Raw genomic sequence first — 17,049 nt, forward strand, 5'->3', positions numbered from 1 at the left:
AAGACCTTTCCCGGCTGACCTGTTCCTGCAGCTCCTGCTTCAGCCCGAGGCGCAGTCTTTGTCTGATTCTTACATGTTTGTATGCAGTACTTCAGTCACATAAACCATGTTTTAAGCAGAAACAGTTTCGTTGGGACATACGATCGTGACAAGACACCACTTCTTGTATCAGCACTGAGGGAATTTTTAGGTACAAGTCAAACGTTGACTTCTGGAACAGTGTTGTCTAAAGGGTTACACCCATATAGATGAGACTCTTCTCTTCACCAAGAGCAGAGTTTCCCTCGGAAACCAGTAAGTCCTGTGCGTACAGTGTCACCGTACTTGCCTTTTAGACCTTACTGCACATGTGCTGCTTTTGGTTGGGTGTTTTTTTTTTTCCTTACTCAAAGAGTACTTATTTGACGCTTCAGAAGGTTTATTTCTTCCTTCTCTTTTTGCCAGCAGGCACCTTGGTGACAACTGGGGGTGCTACAGTGGGTGCCTCTTCCTGCGTCACCAGCTCCTCAAAATCTGCACTCTTGGAGTCAAATGTTTTTTCTGCTGCAGCTGCTTCTTGCCTCTTTGCCTCTTCTGCTTCTCTTCCAGCAATAAGTCTGAGTGAACAAAGTTTAAATTTAATGTCCTGCAAGAGGGGAGACGGACCGATACTGGGTAAGCAGTTACAGCTCTAGTCACAGTATGGGCAGGACGAACTGCCACAGTGGAGAGAAGCAGAACATCTGCCCAGTTACCACGTCAACTCTAACTTTGGGTATGTAAAAAAAAAATGTGTGTCTTAACTGCCTTTACACACAGCAGGGCTCACGTGGCAGGACCTACCAGAGAGCCGAGTTCTGGAACCTGAAGGCAGCCCGTAGCTGTTACTCCTGACAGTGACAGAAGCCGCAGGAGTTACATTCCCTGGTTACAGGGGGGTGGGTTTGTTTTCCCAGTTACAGTATGCTGTGTGACTTGATTAAAGCACACTTCTCATTTTCAATAGTTTTGTTAGCAGAAGGTAAGAGATAACAGTACTTCAAGCAAAGATACAACACCCACCTTGCCAGCTCCTCATCCTTGATCTTTCTCAGCTCGGCTAATTCAACATCCCGTAGTCGATTTTCTTTTATTTTTTCCCTCAGCGCTTTTTCATGCTGGTAGGCAGGGAAGAACTTAGTTGTAAAAAAGATCTGCACCCGATGCATCTGCAGACTAAATTCCTCATCTTGTTCAGTTTTGGCTTCTTTTGGTTCATCTGCAACATGTAAATGAAGGGTGTTTATTTAGCGGGGCACTTCTACTTCAAATGTGGTTTGGATGCAGTATCTGAGAAGGGATACTCTGCAATGCCGAGTCTGGCTTCTGCATGGTACGGAGGATGACAACTGAGACACCTTTAGCTGATACATGGGAATGGCCCTTTTGGGGGTCTTCAGCGGGACTTGGCCCTGGGAACAGCATCAAAAGAACACAAACTTTCCCCTTTTATCCTATGATAAATGTCCTCCGCAGCGATCTGATGACAGCGCAGTACCCAGGGCTCCTGTGCCCGGCGGAGCAGAGGAAGGAACACGCTACCTGAGAGCAGGGCACCGTGCGCTGTGGTGGTTCCTTAAGAAATAACGTTTTTTTCAGATCTGTAACTTTTCAGTCATCAGGTTTCAGTGAAAGAGCTGATGCCTGCCTACACAAAGATCCTGTGTTCTTGGATTTGCGTTCTTTATCTACAGAAAACACGTAACGAGCACAAAACCCAACCCCGATGAGATCTGCCCATCAGCCAGAAGGGAGACGCTGTAAGAGGTCACTATCCTCAGCACATCAAAACGCTCTTCCTGATTTCTCTTCTGCTGCCCTGTCATAGCACAAGGTATCTCATCCCAGCTAATGGTGGCACACCATTAATAATAATAAAAGAAGCAAGAAATAGCAGTAATACTTTTTTCTGTCCAAGACATTAAAAAAACAAAAGGGGCAGGCTTGTGGAGTGAGCTTCTCAGAGTAAATACAAATTACAGCTTACAGGTGCCCTAGAAATAAAATGTGGCATTTTAAAATGGGGGAAACTTAAATGTCTCATTAATTATTTTCATTAAAAAAAATCTTTTTAAAACTATTCTTTAAAAACCTTCCTCCAGAATTAATGTTCACTTACTGCCCTCTTGTGACAAGCTGAACTCTGCATAAACAATTAAAGTTTCACAATTAAGAGCTACAAGGGATTTTTTTGTGTTAGTCTCAGAACAGCAGGACTGCTTTACCTGTCACTTCCTTTGCTGGACAGAAATCACGTTCTTTTTCTGCATCCCACACGAACAATGACGGACCTTCTTTGATACCTCCATGAGTTGTGTGAAGTGAGAGGACAGCATCTGATATTGCAAAGAAAGAAAATTAAAATTACTCAGTCGGTAATTCTGTGCATTAAATGTCAGGTCTGATCTTCAGCACAAACAAATATAAATTGTCACCTGAGCTTACAGCTAGACCTGTGGTTGAAATACTCCTGTACTGATGAAAAGTTTGTCTATAATGAAGGCACAGTGCAGAGTTCAATCTCCTGTTTCCACGCCCAAGCGAGTGGGAGAGAACAGGAAGAATTTAATTTTAAAAAGCCTTTCAGTTATTTTTAAGGAAAATGTGACAGCTTCTCATTAAAAAGCACAAAAAGCCCAGAGACTCAAACGTGCCCAGCTGTCTGTGTAGAGCGGGTGAGGAAAGCTAAACGTCAACCTTGTGGGAATTGCCAAACTGAGTGCAGCTGCCTCCGTAACTGCAATACATCCAGCGGTTTCCGTGATCAGCTACTGTTCTAATCATCTTTAAAGCTGTAGAAAGAGTGAACCTCCTCTAGCCCCACTGCTTACAGATGCTTATGGTAGCTACGGTACTCACCCAAGAGAAATTCTTGACGAGAACGCCCTCTGTCTTCACGAGGTCTCAGTGGCTGGCAAGAAGTTTTAAATCCAGTTACAAAATGCCTGGACTTGGGTTCAAATTAAAAAGTGAAATCGCATGTCCACTTGAGTCATGCAAATTCCTATCTCCAAAGCATTCTGCCAACCAAACGCATTCTGCAATTATGCCTATTTTAAAACATTTAAATTACAATAGTGTTTCACACTTTCAAGTATTAGCAAATCGGTGATAACACGTTACCTTTGACACCAGACAGGTTAGTAGGACCATCCTATTTCAGAGCTAGGGAAAGACAGAGCTACAGAGAATGAAAGCTCCTGTTCCTCTCTTCAGACACATCCCCCTGTTCTTACATCTTCTCTACCTACTATTATTTATCTGCTCCTGAGGAAACAGTAATGAATTTCTATTCCTGACTATAAGGATATACTCCAGGAATTACACTTAGTAAAAAGGAGAGAACAATATTCAAGAGTATGTCCGAGAAGGATGCTTTGAAATCTTTCCAACTGCTATCCCAAGCATCTTCTGCAGCCTGATGATGCCGCTCTTTTCAGACGACTGATAATAAAAGTCTCACAACAGCTCAGGTCAAACACAATTCTGTTTTCTAAGTGTATTTTCTAAAAGTTGGGAAGTTTCCAAATTCTGTCTGATTTCCATAATTCCAGGACAAAACAGTAATTCTTACTATCTTACCCTGAAATCACAGCGGTAAGACAAGCCATTTTTGTTCTTGGAATACGGAGAATCTCACTATAGTCACACCCTGGCTACAAAATGGTAAAGGCAGTGAATGCGAAAAGTTTGCCGGAAGCATTCTGAGAAGTGTTACCTTCCCTAGTGCTTCCAAATCTCTCTGCCCGCTTCTCAGCCTCTCACTCCCCGCCTTGCAAATAAAGAGAAAACGGTAGCTTTATTCGCCACCGTTTTAGTTATGGAGAAGATACCACCCAATATTCTAAATAACGATAGCTGAGGGTGTGCGGGGGAGCAAACACTTTGTTGGCAATAGAAATGCACCACTCCTTGGCTCACACGTGGATCCAGGAACACACTGTATTTCATATTAGATGAAATTCCAGTCCCCTTAAAACTACCTCGGCTACTCGGTCACCCATGAGTTGCAAACCCTCTCCTCCATCTTTCAGTGTGGGCTTTCCACGTACCTCATATTTCTTTATTTCATCTTGTGAGACGACAATTTTGCTTGAAGACAACCCTGAATAAAGCTCATCTGCCTCAGAAACATCATCGTTTCTGTCTGTATCAATTATACTTCTGCTGTAAGTGCACTAATAAAAAGCAGAAAAATTTTACATTCAATACACTTTTAAATTAAGATTTTCTTTTATTCTTGGAAAAATCTGATTATTTTAACTGTACCACTTCACTATGCAACCGCATTAATGCTTGCAGTGATGCAAGAGAATGGGTTCCATAGCATGGGAACAACTGGCCAGCAAATGGGAAGCGGTGGTGTTCCGTGGCACTACTGGCTTACAGACACTCCGAAATCAGGTGTTTGTGAACGTTCTTTGAATTAATACTTTCACCTTGTGCATAATTCCAAATAATAACATTTCTAAGTCATGCCTTCAACTACCCTATGTACCAAAATGGCACCAGTGTCACAGGCTTACAACCTACAAAATCTTTATTCTAAAGTTCAGTAAAAAGAGCATAGCGTAACTGCTGGGAAACAGCGAGTCCTGCTACCTACCACAATTGCAATGCCGTTTTTACAGGGACGTTTTAGACATTGAACTTAAAGCAGGAGAGGCGTATCTTCCACCAGTCAGCCAATCTGGCAATTCCCCTTTGAAGGCAGGAAGACTTGCAAGTACTTTCTGTGTCTTTATAGTTATCTAGGGAAATGTGCAAGCGTGTTCAAACCGTCTATACTGATGTTACCGTCTGAGGTAGCAACAAACGGAAAAAGCGGAAGGACCCAATCAAATGACTGACTATGCAAAAAGAGGAAATTTGTTTCTATGTTCAGGAAACGTAGAATGTTTAGAGGTCCCGGCTTCGCCCTCTAAAGTGGACACATAAGAATATTTAACAGATCTGCATCAACCTTACCTGAGGCAGAGAATGTTCTGGGTACAGAGACACGTTTGTGGTTCCCTCGGAGAGACTCCCGATTCTAAAGCTACTTATTTTCTGATAATCACAATCTACTTGCTCCTTAATCATATCACTGGTAACATACACCAACGCACAATCCAGAAGAGCTTCAACAAATTCAAGAAAAACCAACTACAGTAAAAAAACCACAGTGATTAATTCATTCATTTTTGCAAAACCCCTTCATTAACGGGCATATATCCCTGAGCAAGCAAAGAACTCAGAAGTGATGGTTTGTGAAGCCTCGCTAGCCTCATTTATCTATTCAAACATCCCTTCTTCTGGAGAAAAACTGAAAACGATTTTGAAAAAAACTCAGCAGGCAATATACTGTGTTACACCTTATACAAGTCATACTGAAATAAAATACTGCATAGATTTTTGCTGTATCTGGAGCTACAAATAACGCATAACCGTTGCTATTACCTAAAACATTTAATTGCATACAATGCTTCCAGAAACCCTCAAAATGGGTATAGAATGAAACCCTTAGTAAGAATTACTGTGTTCAGTTTATCAGATACCATTTAAAACAATAAATTCAATTATGTCACTTACAATAGACGGTCACTGAGCCCATTCTGTAAGGGCGAAGGCCCTCTACAGCAGGCCAGATGTCAGGTAGCACAGGAGTCTTCTACAGTCACCACTCAACCTCGCTGAAGTGGCAGCACTTACAGGTCATTAACCAGGCTGCTTGGATCACCCGATTCTGGGGATCAGTGCGTTCACATCCTTGTTACTGACCCACCCTACCATTTCCAGCGCGTGCCTCAGCAGCTGGAAGTGCCGAGATTCGTCCCTGCGTAATCACTGCACACACGCTGTCAGGCAACTGCCCCGGACAGAACTATCGCTGGCAGCAGTCTCCTAGAGATGGTACTTCACTCTGAAGGAGTCATCTGCATGGTCAGGTATGTACGCACGGTAAGATAATAAGCAAAACATAGAAATACATGAGCTGAGCCAGAAGGTAAGATACAGGCAGAACAAAGGAAGACAAAAATAGATACTCGAGCTTGTACTCTTTATATTTTTGGAATAAATTAATTCCTTTTCCTCCTGTTCTAGCAGATAGGACAGTATTTGCAGCATTTTTTAGAAGTAATCTTAATTGTTGCTGCAGCAATGAACTATGTTATGTTTTTTCCATACACACCTCCTGCTCCAGGTTGGTACTACTGCTATCATGTAGAGAAGGACCGTCTTTGACAAGTATTTCCACAAGTCTTGAAGTAGTTAATTGTTCGCCAAGAAGTTTAAAATCCTGGGTAAAAGTTACACGTTAACAACACTCAAGACATTCCCACACTGACCTAATCTAACTCCCTTTAAAGCCTGTGCCAAAATTTCTACCGGTTTCAAATGATACTTCCACGCATGTAATTAACGACAGAGTGAAATTCTGGCCCTACTGAAGCCAATGCGAATGTTTCCTAAACTGCAAAAACAGTGTTAAGAAAGAATTTGTGAAAGCTAATAAATAAAAATACAAATATTTACAATTCTGCCATCTGGTATTTTTATTATTTTTTTTCATTAAAAAAAGGCTTGGATTTAAATGGTGAACCAAAATCCAGGCATACCAATGGAAATTGTTCCCTGGCTTCAGTGTAATCTTGATGTGTCCCTGAATTACTGAATTTTAGTATAGAAGTTCATGTTCATCTTGCAATATATTAAATGAATACATTATTAAAATGGTTTACTGTGTTATTTCCAAAGCTGCCTGTCTTTGATTTCTACCAATAAGACATTTTCGTATATACATTTTACAGGATTGCAACAGGGGAGGAGACAGCAAAAATATTTATATTCCCCTAACACATTTGTCAAAGATATGATTATTTTAAACGATCAAGCACAAAATCAGAATTCAATCCTGCAAAAGTACTGTCCTGGCTTCAGCTGGGACAGAGTCAATTTTCTCTCCAGTGGTTGCTGTGTTTCAGATTTGGTATGAAAGGAACGTCAGTAATGCATATTGTTTTAGTTATTGCCAGGTGATGGTCACGTTTTTCAAGGACTCTTTTCAGCTTCCCATAGAAGCTGAAAAGGAGCATAGAGAGAGCGACGGAATGGCCAACGGAGTGTTCTGTACCACAGACTTTGTGCTCAGTATATAAACGGGGGTTGGCTGCGAGGGGGGCAGAATCCACCATCACCGCTCAGGACCAATTCACCGGGCAGTGAGAGTGACTTGCATCATTATTGTTATTTCCCTTTTCTCCTACTGTTTCTATCGAACTGTCTTTATCTCAACCCACTAGTTTTATTTTCTTTTCCCTTCCCCTCCTTTTCTCCCCCTTCTCCCTGCCCTTCTGGGGGAATGGGGAGACCTGCGCAAGCGGACAGTGGTCCCAGCTCCCGGCTGGGGCCGAACTGCGACAAGTACATAAATAAATTCTGTACAACAACTGTCCCTTTAATGTTTGTTGGACCGTTCGTACAAATAACATCACTCCTACCTTTTCAACTGTGGAATATTTTAAAATGCTCATATAAACCAAACAAATAAAGCACATCTAGTCACACAAAAGAAAAAAAAATTAGATTATTACATTAAACATCCAAAGGAAGTGCCTCATTTTCATTGTGGGTTCAAACGGAGGTCTGCTACTTGGTCTACAAAAAGCTCTGTAAACTTCCCAGCATTTGTTGATGTAGCTCATGGCAAAAACTGTACATCGTTCTTCAGAAAACAAGACACCTTTAAAAATTAATTGGGAAAAAAATAACAGTTACAATAAAACTGTGATGTATGTGGTACTCATTGGTGAATTCTGCACAGCAGAGAATAAATCACAGAATCACAGAATCTTAGTGGTTGGAAGGGACCTCTGAGATCATCCAGTCCAACCACATAAAAAAAACCAAAAACAAACACACAAAAAAAAAAAGAAGCACCCACCTACTAAATTCCACACCCACAACCCCACACACAACACCCCACCACAAACCAATAATCTTTGGCACTAGAGCATGCCCTGAAGAGCCATGTCTACACGTTTCTTAAATACCTCCAGGGACGGTGACTCCACCACCTCCCTGGGCAGGCTGTTCCAGTGCCTGACCACTCTTTCAGTAAAGTAATTCTTCCTAATATCTAATCTAAACCTCCCTTGCCGCAGCTTCAGACCACTAAATACCATTACTTACCTTGGATACAACAGGCAGCAGGAATAACATTCCTGGACATCATTTCTAAGAAACACTTCTGCAGATAAGGACCTTTCTCTCTACAATTGAAACAAAAATACTCTTGTCTGGGAAGACTCAAACTGATTACACTGAAATAAATGTCACTAAAAGATGAGACTTACTTGTGCTCGTCATGATAGATACGAAATGCTAGACGGATAAGGTAAGATAGAAATGTTCTGAACAGTAAAGTCTCATGTGGACAATGTATCTCCTCAAGTGGTGTTTTATCACCTAAAAATTTTGGAAAAAAAAATAATCTATTATCTCTTGCTATCATATACATTAAAATGCTTATAGGCACATTGACTTGTCAGCCTTTCTTATCCTCGCCATCTCTACCTATCACAGTGTAAGAACAGTCCTGGAAGAGTCAGGCCAGACACGGCATCATTCCAAACAAGCACGTCAAGGGAGAACTGCTCACCCATAGCTGAATCTTACCAAATTCTCTCTTTCTAGAAATGCATCCACTCAGCACATTGGAATGAAAGGGGAAGCGAAGCTGGAGTTAAACCCTTCACATACTAGTGACATTGTGGCATGCCACTGCAGGTCTACATGGACCTGACTGATTAACTCTCTCTATGGAAGGAAAAAAACTTTCCATATGCAAACCAAAGTTAAAAGCACTGGGGAAAGAAAAAAAAAAAAAAAAAAAAAGGTTTGTTTCTTCTCTTTCTCAGACCTCTTAAAACTGCATGTAATAGCAATGGCAAGACCAGTGGTGGATCCAATTTTTGAACAGATAGCTCTTTAGAACAGTTTTTTACATGGTATTTTAATTTTGCATTTTCTCACCTAAGCACCTGAAGAGCCTGGAGATGTGTTAATGCATCCACTGAGAATCAGGCACAGAGGTACTCACTCAGGGCCACCGAACTACCAGAGCTGAGCTAGCAGTAGAACGTGCCACTCCAAATCTCCACAGCTTACTGTTAAAACTCCTAGATTCCAGCCCCCGATCAACAGAAATACAAACCCCTCAGTGTCCGATCCATTTCAGCAAGAGTTATGTTGGAGTGATGAAACTGGCAGTCCTTCAGAAATCTCCAAAATTGGAGCTTAGTCATGAGGAAGGTGTTATCAAGAGAACGATCACAGCCTAAGCTGCTGTAGAATGTGTAAATTCTTCTCAGTTCTGTAATATGCCTCAACACAGCAAATTCTACCTAAAGAAAGCAGGGTATGTTTTCAGCATCGTCTCACAGCAAGTATGGATCAACTTGTATTGATCCTCTAACCACGAATACGCTGCTTTTGGTATTGTAACTTCGAAGAGCATGTCCCTGTCAACAGACAAACTCAGAGTAGCTAAAGGCAGCTGCTGAATGCCCTTCCAGACACCTTAACATATTTTTTTATTGTCTTCCAGTGGAAGCTCAGAAAGAAGCAATACTGTCTATTCACTCTTTTTGCTTTTCTGTTTTCATAGCCTTCAGACTTCTGAATAGTTCTTTAATGGAAAGAGCTACTTTAATAAAAATAAACCATAAATAAATAAAAATAATATGAAACACGCTGCGGGGGAAACTGAAAATATCAAACAATAGACTCTTACTTGTTTCACTTCTTCATGTCTCTCTTCCCTGGGCAACAAGTCAAGCAGTGAAGATATATCCAACTCAATATTCGATCCCAGAATACTTTCTGGGCCATTAATGACTGTGAAGTTTTCTATCATGCAAATAAAATAAATTGGAACAAACTAAAATGATGTTAAAAATATATACACACACACAGAGGGAAAATAAAACATATATTATTCTTTCTTATTTTACTGACTTCAAACTGAAAATAGTAGGCTCCTTTTTAGCGCAAAGTAGAGATTTCATCATCAACAGCAAAACAGCTAAAGTGTAATTTTGTCAAATCCAACCCCTAGCCCAAAGGAAATGCAGTATTACAGTGTTCCAAAAGCCTTACGAGATGTAGTGTGGATGTGTCACTCAACTCAGTGTCACGCAAGAAGCATGAGAGCAAAAGTCATTAATTGTCAAGATAACTCCCATCTTCATCCAAGTTCTTTGAAGAAATATGTCTGGCTCTTGAGAAAATACAAACAGCTTCACATTACAGTAAAAAGCAACAACAACATGTGAACAGAGTAGAATATGTTTTTTTAAGCTGCTTACCAGTGCCAAAATTGCTTCCTGTGCAAACGGCTCTCAGCTCTTCTGCATCCACTCGAAAAGGAGGATATTCTACTATACAATCATCTATGAACTCTCCTTCATAAACATGACCATTCTTGAAGACAAACTTTCCCTATAGACAGATTAATTTGATTAATTTCAATATAAATATAAATCAAAGATCAGAAAAAATAACACTAATCTCTCAATCAAACTTCCTTTTAAGAATCTTGGCTAAAATGCAATATACGACATAAAATAAAGCAAAATAATTTTTCCTACCCTTTTTTTATGAAGTACTTTGCCATCTGTTAATTAAAGTACACTGCTGTGATGAATAATTGCCTATATATCCGTTAGATTTTGAAAAGTATTTTGAAGAAAAAACATTTCCCCTGCTATAAAAACACTTGTTTGCAATCTTTAGTTTGCAAATGTGGCACTCTTCTCACAGGTTTTTTTAAAACAGTCTGTTAATGTGAGAAATCTCTGTGCCCTTAAGGATAGCTCGAAACCCAGTAGCTCATAGTGTAAGAGTGAAAGTACTGACCAACCACCGCAAAAATCAATATGCACCTACTGCCCTGAAAATATCCACAGTAAAAAGTATTTCTTTATACACACAAAACACATCTAACCCCCGAGTCAAATTTGTGGCCCAGCAAGGTCCTTGGAAGGACTCCTACTACTTTCAGTGGACTCTGCTCTTTACATCGGGATTCTATCCACAATGCAAACTGAATGCAGCTTTCCATGCAGAAATCTAGAGATCCACTATGCAGAACAGTGTCCTCTGGTGTCATCTGTAGTTTTGTTTTACTGCTTGTCAATACTCACCTTGCCGTGCTTCTTATTACAAACCCATTCACCATCATATACTGCTCCACTGGCATATATGAACTTCCCACGTCCGTGTCGTTGCCCATTTACAAAATCACCTATGTATTCATTCCTCAAAGGATACTGAGATGCAGGCATTCTCTTCAAAAACCATATGTGGGTGCCATATCCATGCTGAAAAAAAACTGTGTGTTAAAAAAAACCAAAACATCTCCAGAAGAGCTGCAATTGCTACAGGTCCAGACTTTTAAAAAGGAGAAACATCTAGGTATCTTCAAGAGTCATCGACGGCAAATCTCTCAAATAAAAGCACCCAGCTGACAGCTGCAGTACTTCAAACCATCCATAGAACTATATTCTACAAAGGTGCACGGGAGAAGCGCTCAGAGCAACAACAGCTTATTTCCACTACCTCAACTGGCAAAAATCATTCAAAGCTCCTTTGACACTGCACAAAACTCCCTATCTAGTCTTCCTACAGTAATGGAGAGATGCTGAACTAAAGAGGTTGCTGGGGAAGAAATGAATACCTGTATGCCATATACCCACTGGCCCGTATACTCTTGATCAGCTGTCAACCATCTCATTCTTCCTTTTCCATGACGTACATTTTTCTCCCACTGACCTTCATAGATATTTCCAGACTTATAGCTGCAAGGAAACAATAAAAGTCAATGACACATTCATAGTAAATTCCAAGTGGATCTCGTGAAAGCAAGGTTTAGGCAAAATTTCATTGCTAACAAATTTAGCGTTTATTAATGCCAAATATAAGCATTAATTTGAAAGGTGGCTCACTGTAACACGGATACAGAGGTTGGATTGTACCCACTGTTTACCTCCTATTTTTAACTTACAAATCACTGTAAAAATATTAACCAGTTCTTTTTTCCAAAGATTTCACCATAGCTAGTCAAAATATTCTTTTATATATAATTCCACAAATAATTAATTTACTTACGAAAGCAGCTCCATCTGTTCAAATCAATCGAGTGCATTTGTTTTTAAATGTTGATTTGTGGTTTACCAAAGCTGATTTTGGATTTTGTCTTTAGACACTCTTTTGTGGGAGTGATCAGCAGAAACATACCAAAATAAAAATGTAAACTACAGAGAAGGTCTATTTTATTATTATAAAGCACTTTGTACCATTATTTATTCCCCTGCAGAAAGTACACACTACTATGAAATGGCAGAATTTGTATTCATTTTAAACAATAGGAGAAACTGTATGATAATACATGTAAAATAAAAAAAATATAAGAACAAGTGTTATCACATTTACCATCTCATTCCCCATCCTTCCTTGACATTATTTACCCAGTCACCTGAATACCAAGAGGTATGCTCCTGATCATAATAAAGGGTACCCTGAAACAAACAGTACAGTTAATTTAAATACCTAAATATTCATCTACATTAATAAAATGTCACAAATTATATGACACGTGTAACCATGCTTTTACATACAGTCACTTTGAGACACTGTACAGAAAGCAACTGAAGTGATAAATAAAAAAAGCAAAGTCTTTTGATGAATATTAGTTAAGACCTTAAAAAAACCCAAGCATTCAAAAAAAAGAAATCATATTGCATTACGTCAAAGTCTAATATGTTTTTCAAACCACTTGGAAATACTTTAAGCTGCCAAAGTTAGCTCTCTGAATCACAGCAGTCACTCTGAGGTAGATCAGTTTTCTGACTCATTCAGAATCCGACTTCCGACAGCAGGTCTACTGTGCTAATTGTTCTCTCTTTCTCTGTCTGCTAGTTTCCTCTCAGAACACACTGGTGACTACCCACAGCAGCCTGAGTTATTTTAGTGTCTCATCGGTGACACAAAACAAAACCCCATGTTATTAGAATGGATTTTCCTCACATGCTGTGCATCGGTCTTCAAAATGTCAGGCCTAGAAGAGTGTCTCAATCTGGATGCACAAAATGGAGACAGATAAAAGCAGTACCTGCCTTTAAAAATCTGGAATTAGATAAAAGTTACACTAGATAAAGCAGTCCTAAATGTAATTATCATACTTGGTCTGCTTAACACATTTGGGAGGCAGGATCACTTTGTCATCCCTGGGAAGCTAATTGTCCTGTCGTTACATGGCTGCTAATGAAGCCATCAGTTTTGACTTTGTCATCATCTACTTGGAGCAGCATAAAGGACAAATCACATAATAAGCCAATCACTCTTTTAGGATACCTTTCATCTCTTCCACTACAGACAAGATCACATCCCAGTTGTTTTAATTAGCATTCACGACTTCAGAGAAGATCCTTAGGAAAAACAAATCTCTAGATAGCATAAGACCATGCAACAGCACAAATAATTTTTGCAAAACTTTTCCACAAGAGTGCTTGATGTTCTAGAAGGTAGTCACCCAAGACCATGCTCTCATTTGCTGTTCTTACCCACCTTTCCATGTCTTTTGCCTTTGCACCAATAGCCAATGTAAGAAACAGGACGAGTACCACTCCTAAAAAATCCAAATCCGTGCCTAACTCCATTCTTGATTGATCCTTCGTAAACGCTGCCGTCATTCCATGTGTAACGGCCATTAAACATCTGCATGTTCTTAACAAATGTTCCCTAAAAGATTAAGTTACAACATTTAAAAAACTAAGACTCACTGTTCCCCAACTACCAGGGAGGCTTGTGATTGTTCCCCAACTATCAGGCTTGTGATTGAAATCACTGCCATAGCTCTGCTTTCCATGAGTTTGCACATGTAATTGTCTGTAATTGTGTTCAGTTATAAATTAAATTGCACTTTACCTCGTACTTCACTCCATCAGCCCACGTGTAAGTCCCGTGTCCATGCATAAGCCCTTCAGAAAACATGCCCTTCAAAATGAAGAGAACGGCATCATTTGCCAATTTATTCTTACCACAAATGAAGCCTACAATAAGATTTCAAAATAATGACATATTAATTCCCCTCCAACTACTAGTTTCAAATGAAATTTTAATGCCAGAAACCATCACAGTTTTCAATGCTTACACATTCTAAGCGCTCAACCTCCACCTTACATTAAAAGAAATCACCTGCTGCTTCTAAGGGAAGAACTCAAGCCACTACTGCTCTACTACCTTTTTTTTTAAAAAACTTTTTTTTTTTTAAATTTATACACTCACCTTATATGTATTTCCACCCTCAAAATATGCAAATCCTTCACCCTCATACAATCCATGGACTTTTTCACCTTCATAGCTACAAGGAAAACAAACGAAGATGAAGATTTCAAGTCACTACCAGTAGATCTAAACCACAACAGACATATAACAAACAAACTTTGATTTACCAAGGTCTACACACAGGCCAGATGTTGCAACTTGTGTAGAAAAATGAGCTACAACAAAGTTTCCATTTTTTTGCACTTTCCTTGTAATATTTCATGTAATTGCTGTGTTGCCTCAGACCCGTATTTCTTGCAATTAAGGAAACAAAGCATATTCGTAACATTTACTAGCTTACAACCAGGCAACCTGGCCAGTATATGAAACGTTACACATAGTCCCCTTGAACTACCAAAGGATTTGCTTAACACTGCCAGTCACCTGTTTCCTCAGTTTACGATATTCTTAAGGGCTATGAGCAGCCCTAAACACTAAAGGGCAGCAGCAACAACATTAGACAGAGCTACATTTTCTTCACCAACTGTATACTTAGATAAAACTTCACCATAGGTGAACAAGGGAAAAGGAGGCGGCTTTTGGCAAGCAGGGAGCGCCACCAACACGTTAGGATGCAAGACATATATTAGTCTCATGAGGTGTCATGGCTACTAGGTCTGAATAACCCAATTCACTGCCTCAAATCAAGAGTCAAATCTGCCTTTGCATGACACTGGGTACACCAGAGATACTTAAATGAGAATCCTTGACCTCACTGATGTACTTGTAACAAGCATACCTTTTCACAATAACTTCAGTAAGAACAGGCTCCTCGTAGTATTGAGGAACATCTTGGACTGGAGGCTCCTCTACCTCCTCTGGTTCTTTATCTGGTATCACCGGATTTGCCTGTGTTTCTTCCTCTTTGTTCACTAAGGTCTGCAAATCTGTCAGCTTTGTTGAACTACTCTCAGCTGTAGCGTCCTGTGCTGGACTAGGGGGATGTACAGATTTTTCTGTCTTCTTGCTGTCTTTCTTCTTGTCCTTTGCCATAACTACTGAATTGTCTCAATGTGTATCTTCCTTCTGAACATTTACTGTCTTATGTAAAGATTTTCCCCCCTATAATCTATGATTAAAAAAAACAACAAACAAACAACAAAATAGCTAACTACATGAAAAACTATCAATCTTAATTATTACATACACATGTATTTTAAGTTATTTCTGTAGTACCGGTTCCCCCAGGCAGTGGTTTCGGCTTGCGGCAGGCGGCGGGCTAAGGGGCAGCGGTGCCTGCGTAGGACCTCCGGGAAGCCCACCCAAACCATGGCACAAGTGCTGTCAATAGACTTACTTTTGCCACGCAGAGGTCTCCATCTCTACTCGGAGACTTTTAGGTGTCTGGAGTTAATGATATGGAAAAATTGAAAACTACTTCTCAAAGACATGAGTTTAATGAGCTTCTTGAAAGTTACAGCTGCACTAGTATTATTGATTTCACCTGCTTTCAAAGTTGTAAGTTGCAAATTGAACACAACATAGAATAACCACCATAGCTTACAAAAGTAAAGCAATTTTGCCAGGTAAGAGCTACCGGAAGGCTACCGGACAGCTTTAACAGCCGTAACCACAATTCCCACCCGTTTCACAGGCTGATCATCGCCGCTTTGTACGGGAAGAACCCGACCCGCCCGCCGCAGCAGCGAGTGCTGACCGGGGCAGCCTCGGGCACCCGCCATGTTCTCACCCCCGCTCGCTGCCGGCCAGCGCCTGGCTCCGCCGGGCGATCGCAGCACCGGGCCACCTGCGGGCAGGGCGCGGGCGGGCGATGGCGGCCGGCTGCTGGCAGCCCTTCCCGCCGCCGCCCCGCGCTGCCCGCCGCGATGGCGGCCGTTGCCACACCGACGGGGCCGCCCCGCCCCGCCGCCGGCCCCCTGCTGCTGCGGGGAAGCGACCGGCTGCTGTGCGGCCGGCCCCATGGAGCGCCCGTCCTCTGCCCGCGTTCAGTCGGCATTACCTCCGCCTTCCACGGGAGCGGCGGAACCGCCGGCTCCGGTTCGCTCTCACAGCCAGCCGTGGGCGGGACGCTCCGGTTAGCGGGCGTCGCGCTTTCCGCAGGGAACAGGGACCGTTCATGGACGACACCTGGCCCGTTCGCCCCCTCAGGCGGGACACGCGCAGCCACGGCGGGCAGGGTCGGGCCCCGGCCCGAGCCCCGGCCCACCTCACGGGCCCCGGCCCGAGCCCCAAGCCCACCTCGCGGGCCCCAGCGCACCTCACGGGCCCCGGCCCGAGCCCCAGCCCACCTCACGGGCCCCCGCTCACCTCGCGGGCCCCGGCCCGAGCCCCAAGCCCACCTCGCGGGCCCCGGCCCGAGCCCCAGCCCGAGCCCCAGCCCACCTCACGGGCCCCCGCTCACCTCACGGGCCCCGGCCCGAGCCCCAAGCCCACCTCACGGGCCCCCGCTCACCTCACGGGCCCCGGCCCCGGCCCCGGCGCGAGCCCCAGCCCACCTCACGGGCGAGGGCGGGAGGGGCAGCAACGAACACCCAGGTCTCTTGGTTCAGACCTTGGTCCTTAGGGAACGGCAGAGCCCAGCTATTTGTTTTATTGGCTCTGTGATTCAAAAGACAGTTTTCTAACTATTTTGATGCTACTGAGGCAGAATTTGGACTCACGTGATGGGCAGTGCCCAGGGAGACAGCTTTTTTTCCCTTCATT

At 42.1% G+C, this 17,049-nt stretch overlaps 2 protein-coding genes across 4 annotated transcripts; one reads left to right on the top strand and one right to left on the bottom strand.

The window, feature by feature from the left end:
* Positions 1-42: 42 nt before the first annotated feature.
* LOC134519397 (radial spoke head 10 homolog B2-like) lies at positions 43-16,376 on the bottom strand. 3 transcript variants are annotated; one of them, XM_063343508.1, is made up of 21 exons: positions 16,346-16,376; positions 15,125-15,454; positions 14,347-14,422; positions 13,987-14,055; positions 13,627-13,800; positions 12,493-12,578; positions 11,738-11,858; positions 11,205-11,381; positions 10,368-10,500; positions 9,794-9,909; positions 9,215-9,404; positions 8,355-8,466; positions 8,191-8,270; positions 7,593-7,741; positions 6,191-6,298; positions 4,987-5,163; positions 4,071-4,196; positions 2,878-2,929; positions 2,244-2,354; positions 1,042-1,237; positions 43-596 (listed from the first exon to the last, which is right to left on the bottom strand). In XM_063343508.1, the coding sequence occupies exons 2-21, from the start codon at positions 15,376-15,378 to the stop codon at positions 419-421; spliced, it is 2,685 nt and encodes an 894-aa protein (XP_063199578.1). In that variant the 5' UTR covers positions 15,379-15,454; positions 16,346-16,376; the 3' UTR covers positions 43-418. The 3 variants fall into 3 exon arrangements, 2 of the variants coding, with proteins under 2 accessions (XP_063199578.1, XP_063199577.1); XM_063343507.1 differs by lacking the exon at positions 16,346-16,376 and adding an exon at positions 16,076-16,210; XR_010072208.1 differs by lacking the exons at positions 43-596; positions 1,042-1,237; positions 16,346-16,376 and adding an exon at positions 16,076-16,210 and having other exon boundaries at positions 2,259-2,354; positions 2,878-3,068.
* LOC134520144 (proline-rich protein 2-like) lies at positions 16,157-16,909 on the top strand. Its single transcript, XM_063345140.1, has one exon. The coding sequence runs from the start codon at positions 16,157-16,159 to the stop codon at positions 16,907-16,909; it is 753 nt and encodes a 250-aa protein (XP_063201210.1).
* Positions 16,910-17,049: the final 140 nt, after the last annotated feature.

The sequence above is a fragment of the Chroicocephalus ridibundus genome, chromosome 8, assembly GCF_963924245.1.
Source record: "Chroicocephalus ridibundus chromosome 8, bChrRid1.1, whole genome shotgun sequence".
Classification (NCBI taxonomy): Eukaryota; Metazoa; Chordata; class Aves; order Charadriiformes; family Laridae; genus Chroicocephalus; species Chroicocephalus ridibundus.

What these genes read in the sequence shown, in the direction of transcription:
- LOC134519397 (XM_063343508.1), bottom strand. Translation starts at nt 15,378, where the DNA reads ATGGCAAAGGACAAGAAGAAAGACAGCAAGAAGACAGAAAAATCTGTA. An exon ending in AGTGGGTATATGGCATACAG is followed by an intron (nt 11,382 to 11,737) that starts GTATTCATTTCT and finishes GTTTTTTTTCAG; the next exon opens with CATGGATATGGCACCCACAT. An exon ending in TGCTGCCTGTTGTATCCAAG is followed by an intron (nt 7,742 to 8,190) that starts GTAAGTAATGGT and finishes TAATTTTTAAAG; the next exon opens with GTGTCTTGTTTTCTGAAGAA.
- LOC134520144 (XM_063345140.1), top strand. Translation starts at nt 16,157, where the DNA reads ATGGCGGCCGGCTGCTGGCAGCCCTTCCCGCCGCCGCCCCGCGCTGCC.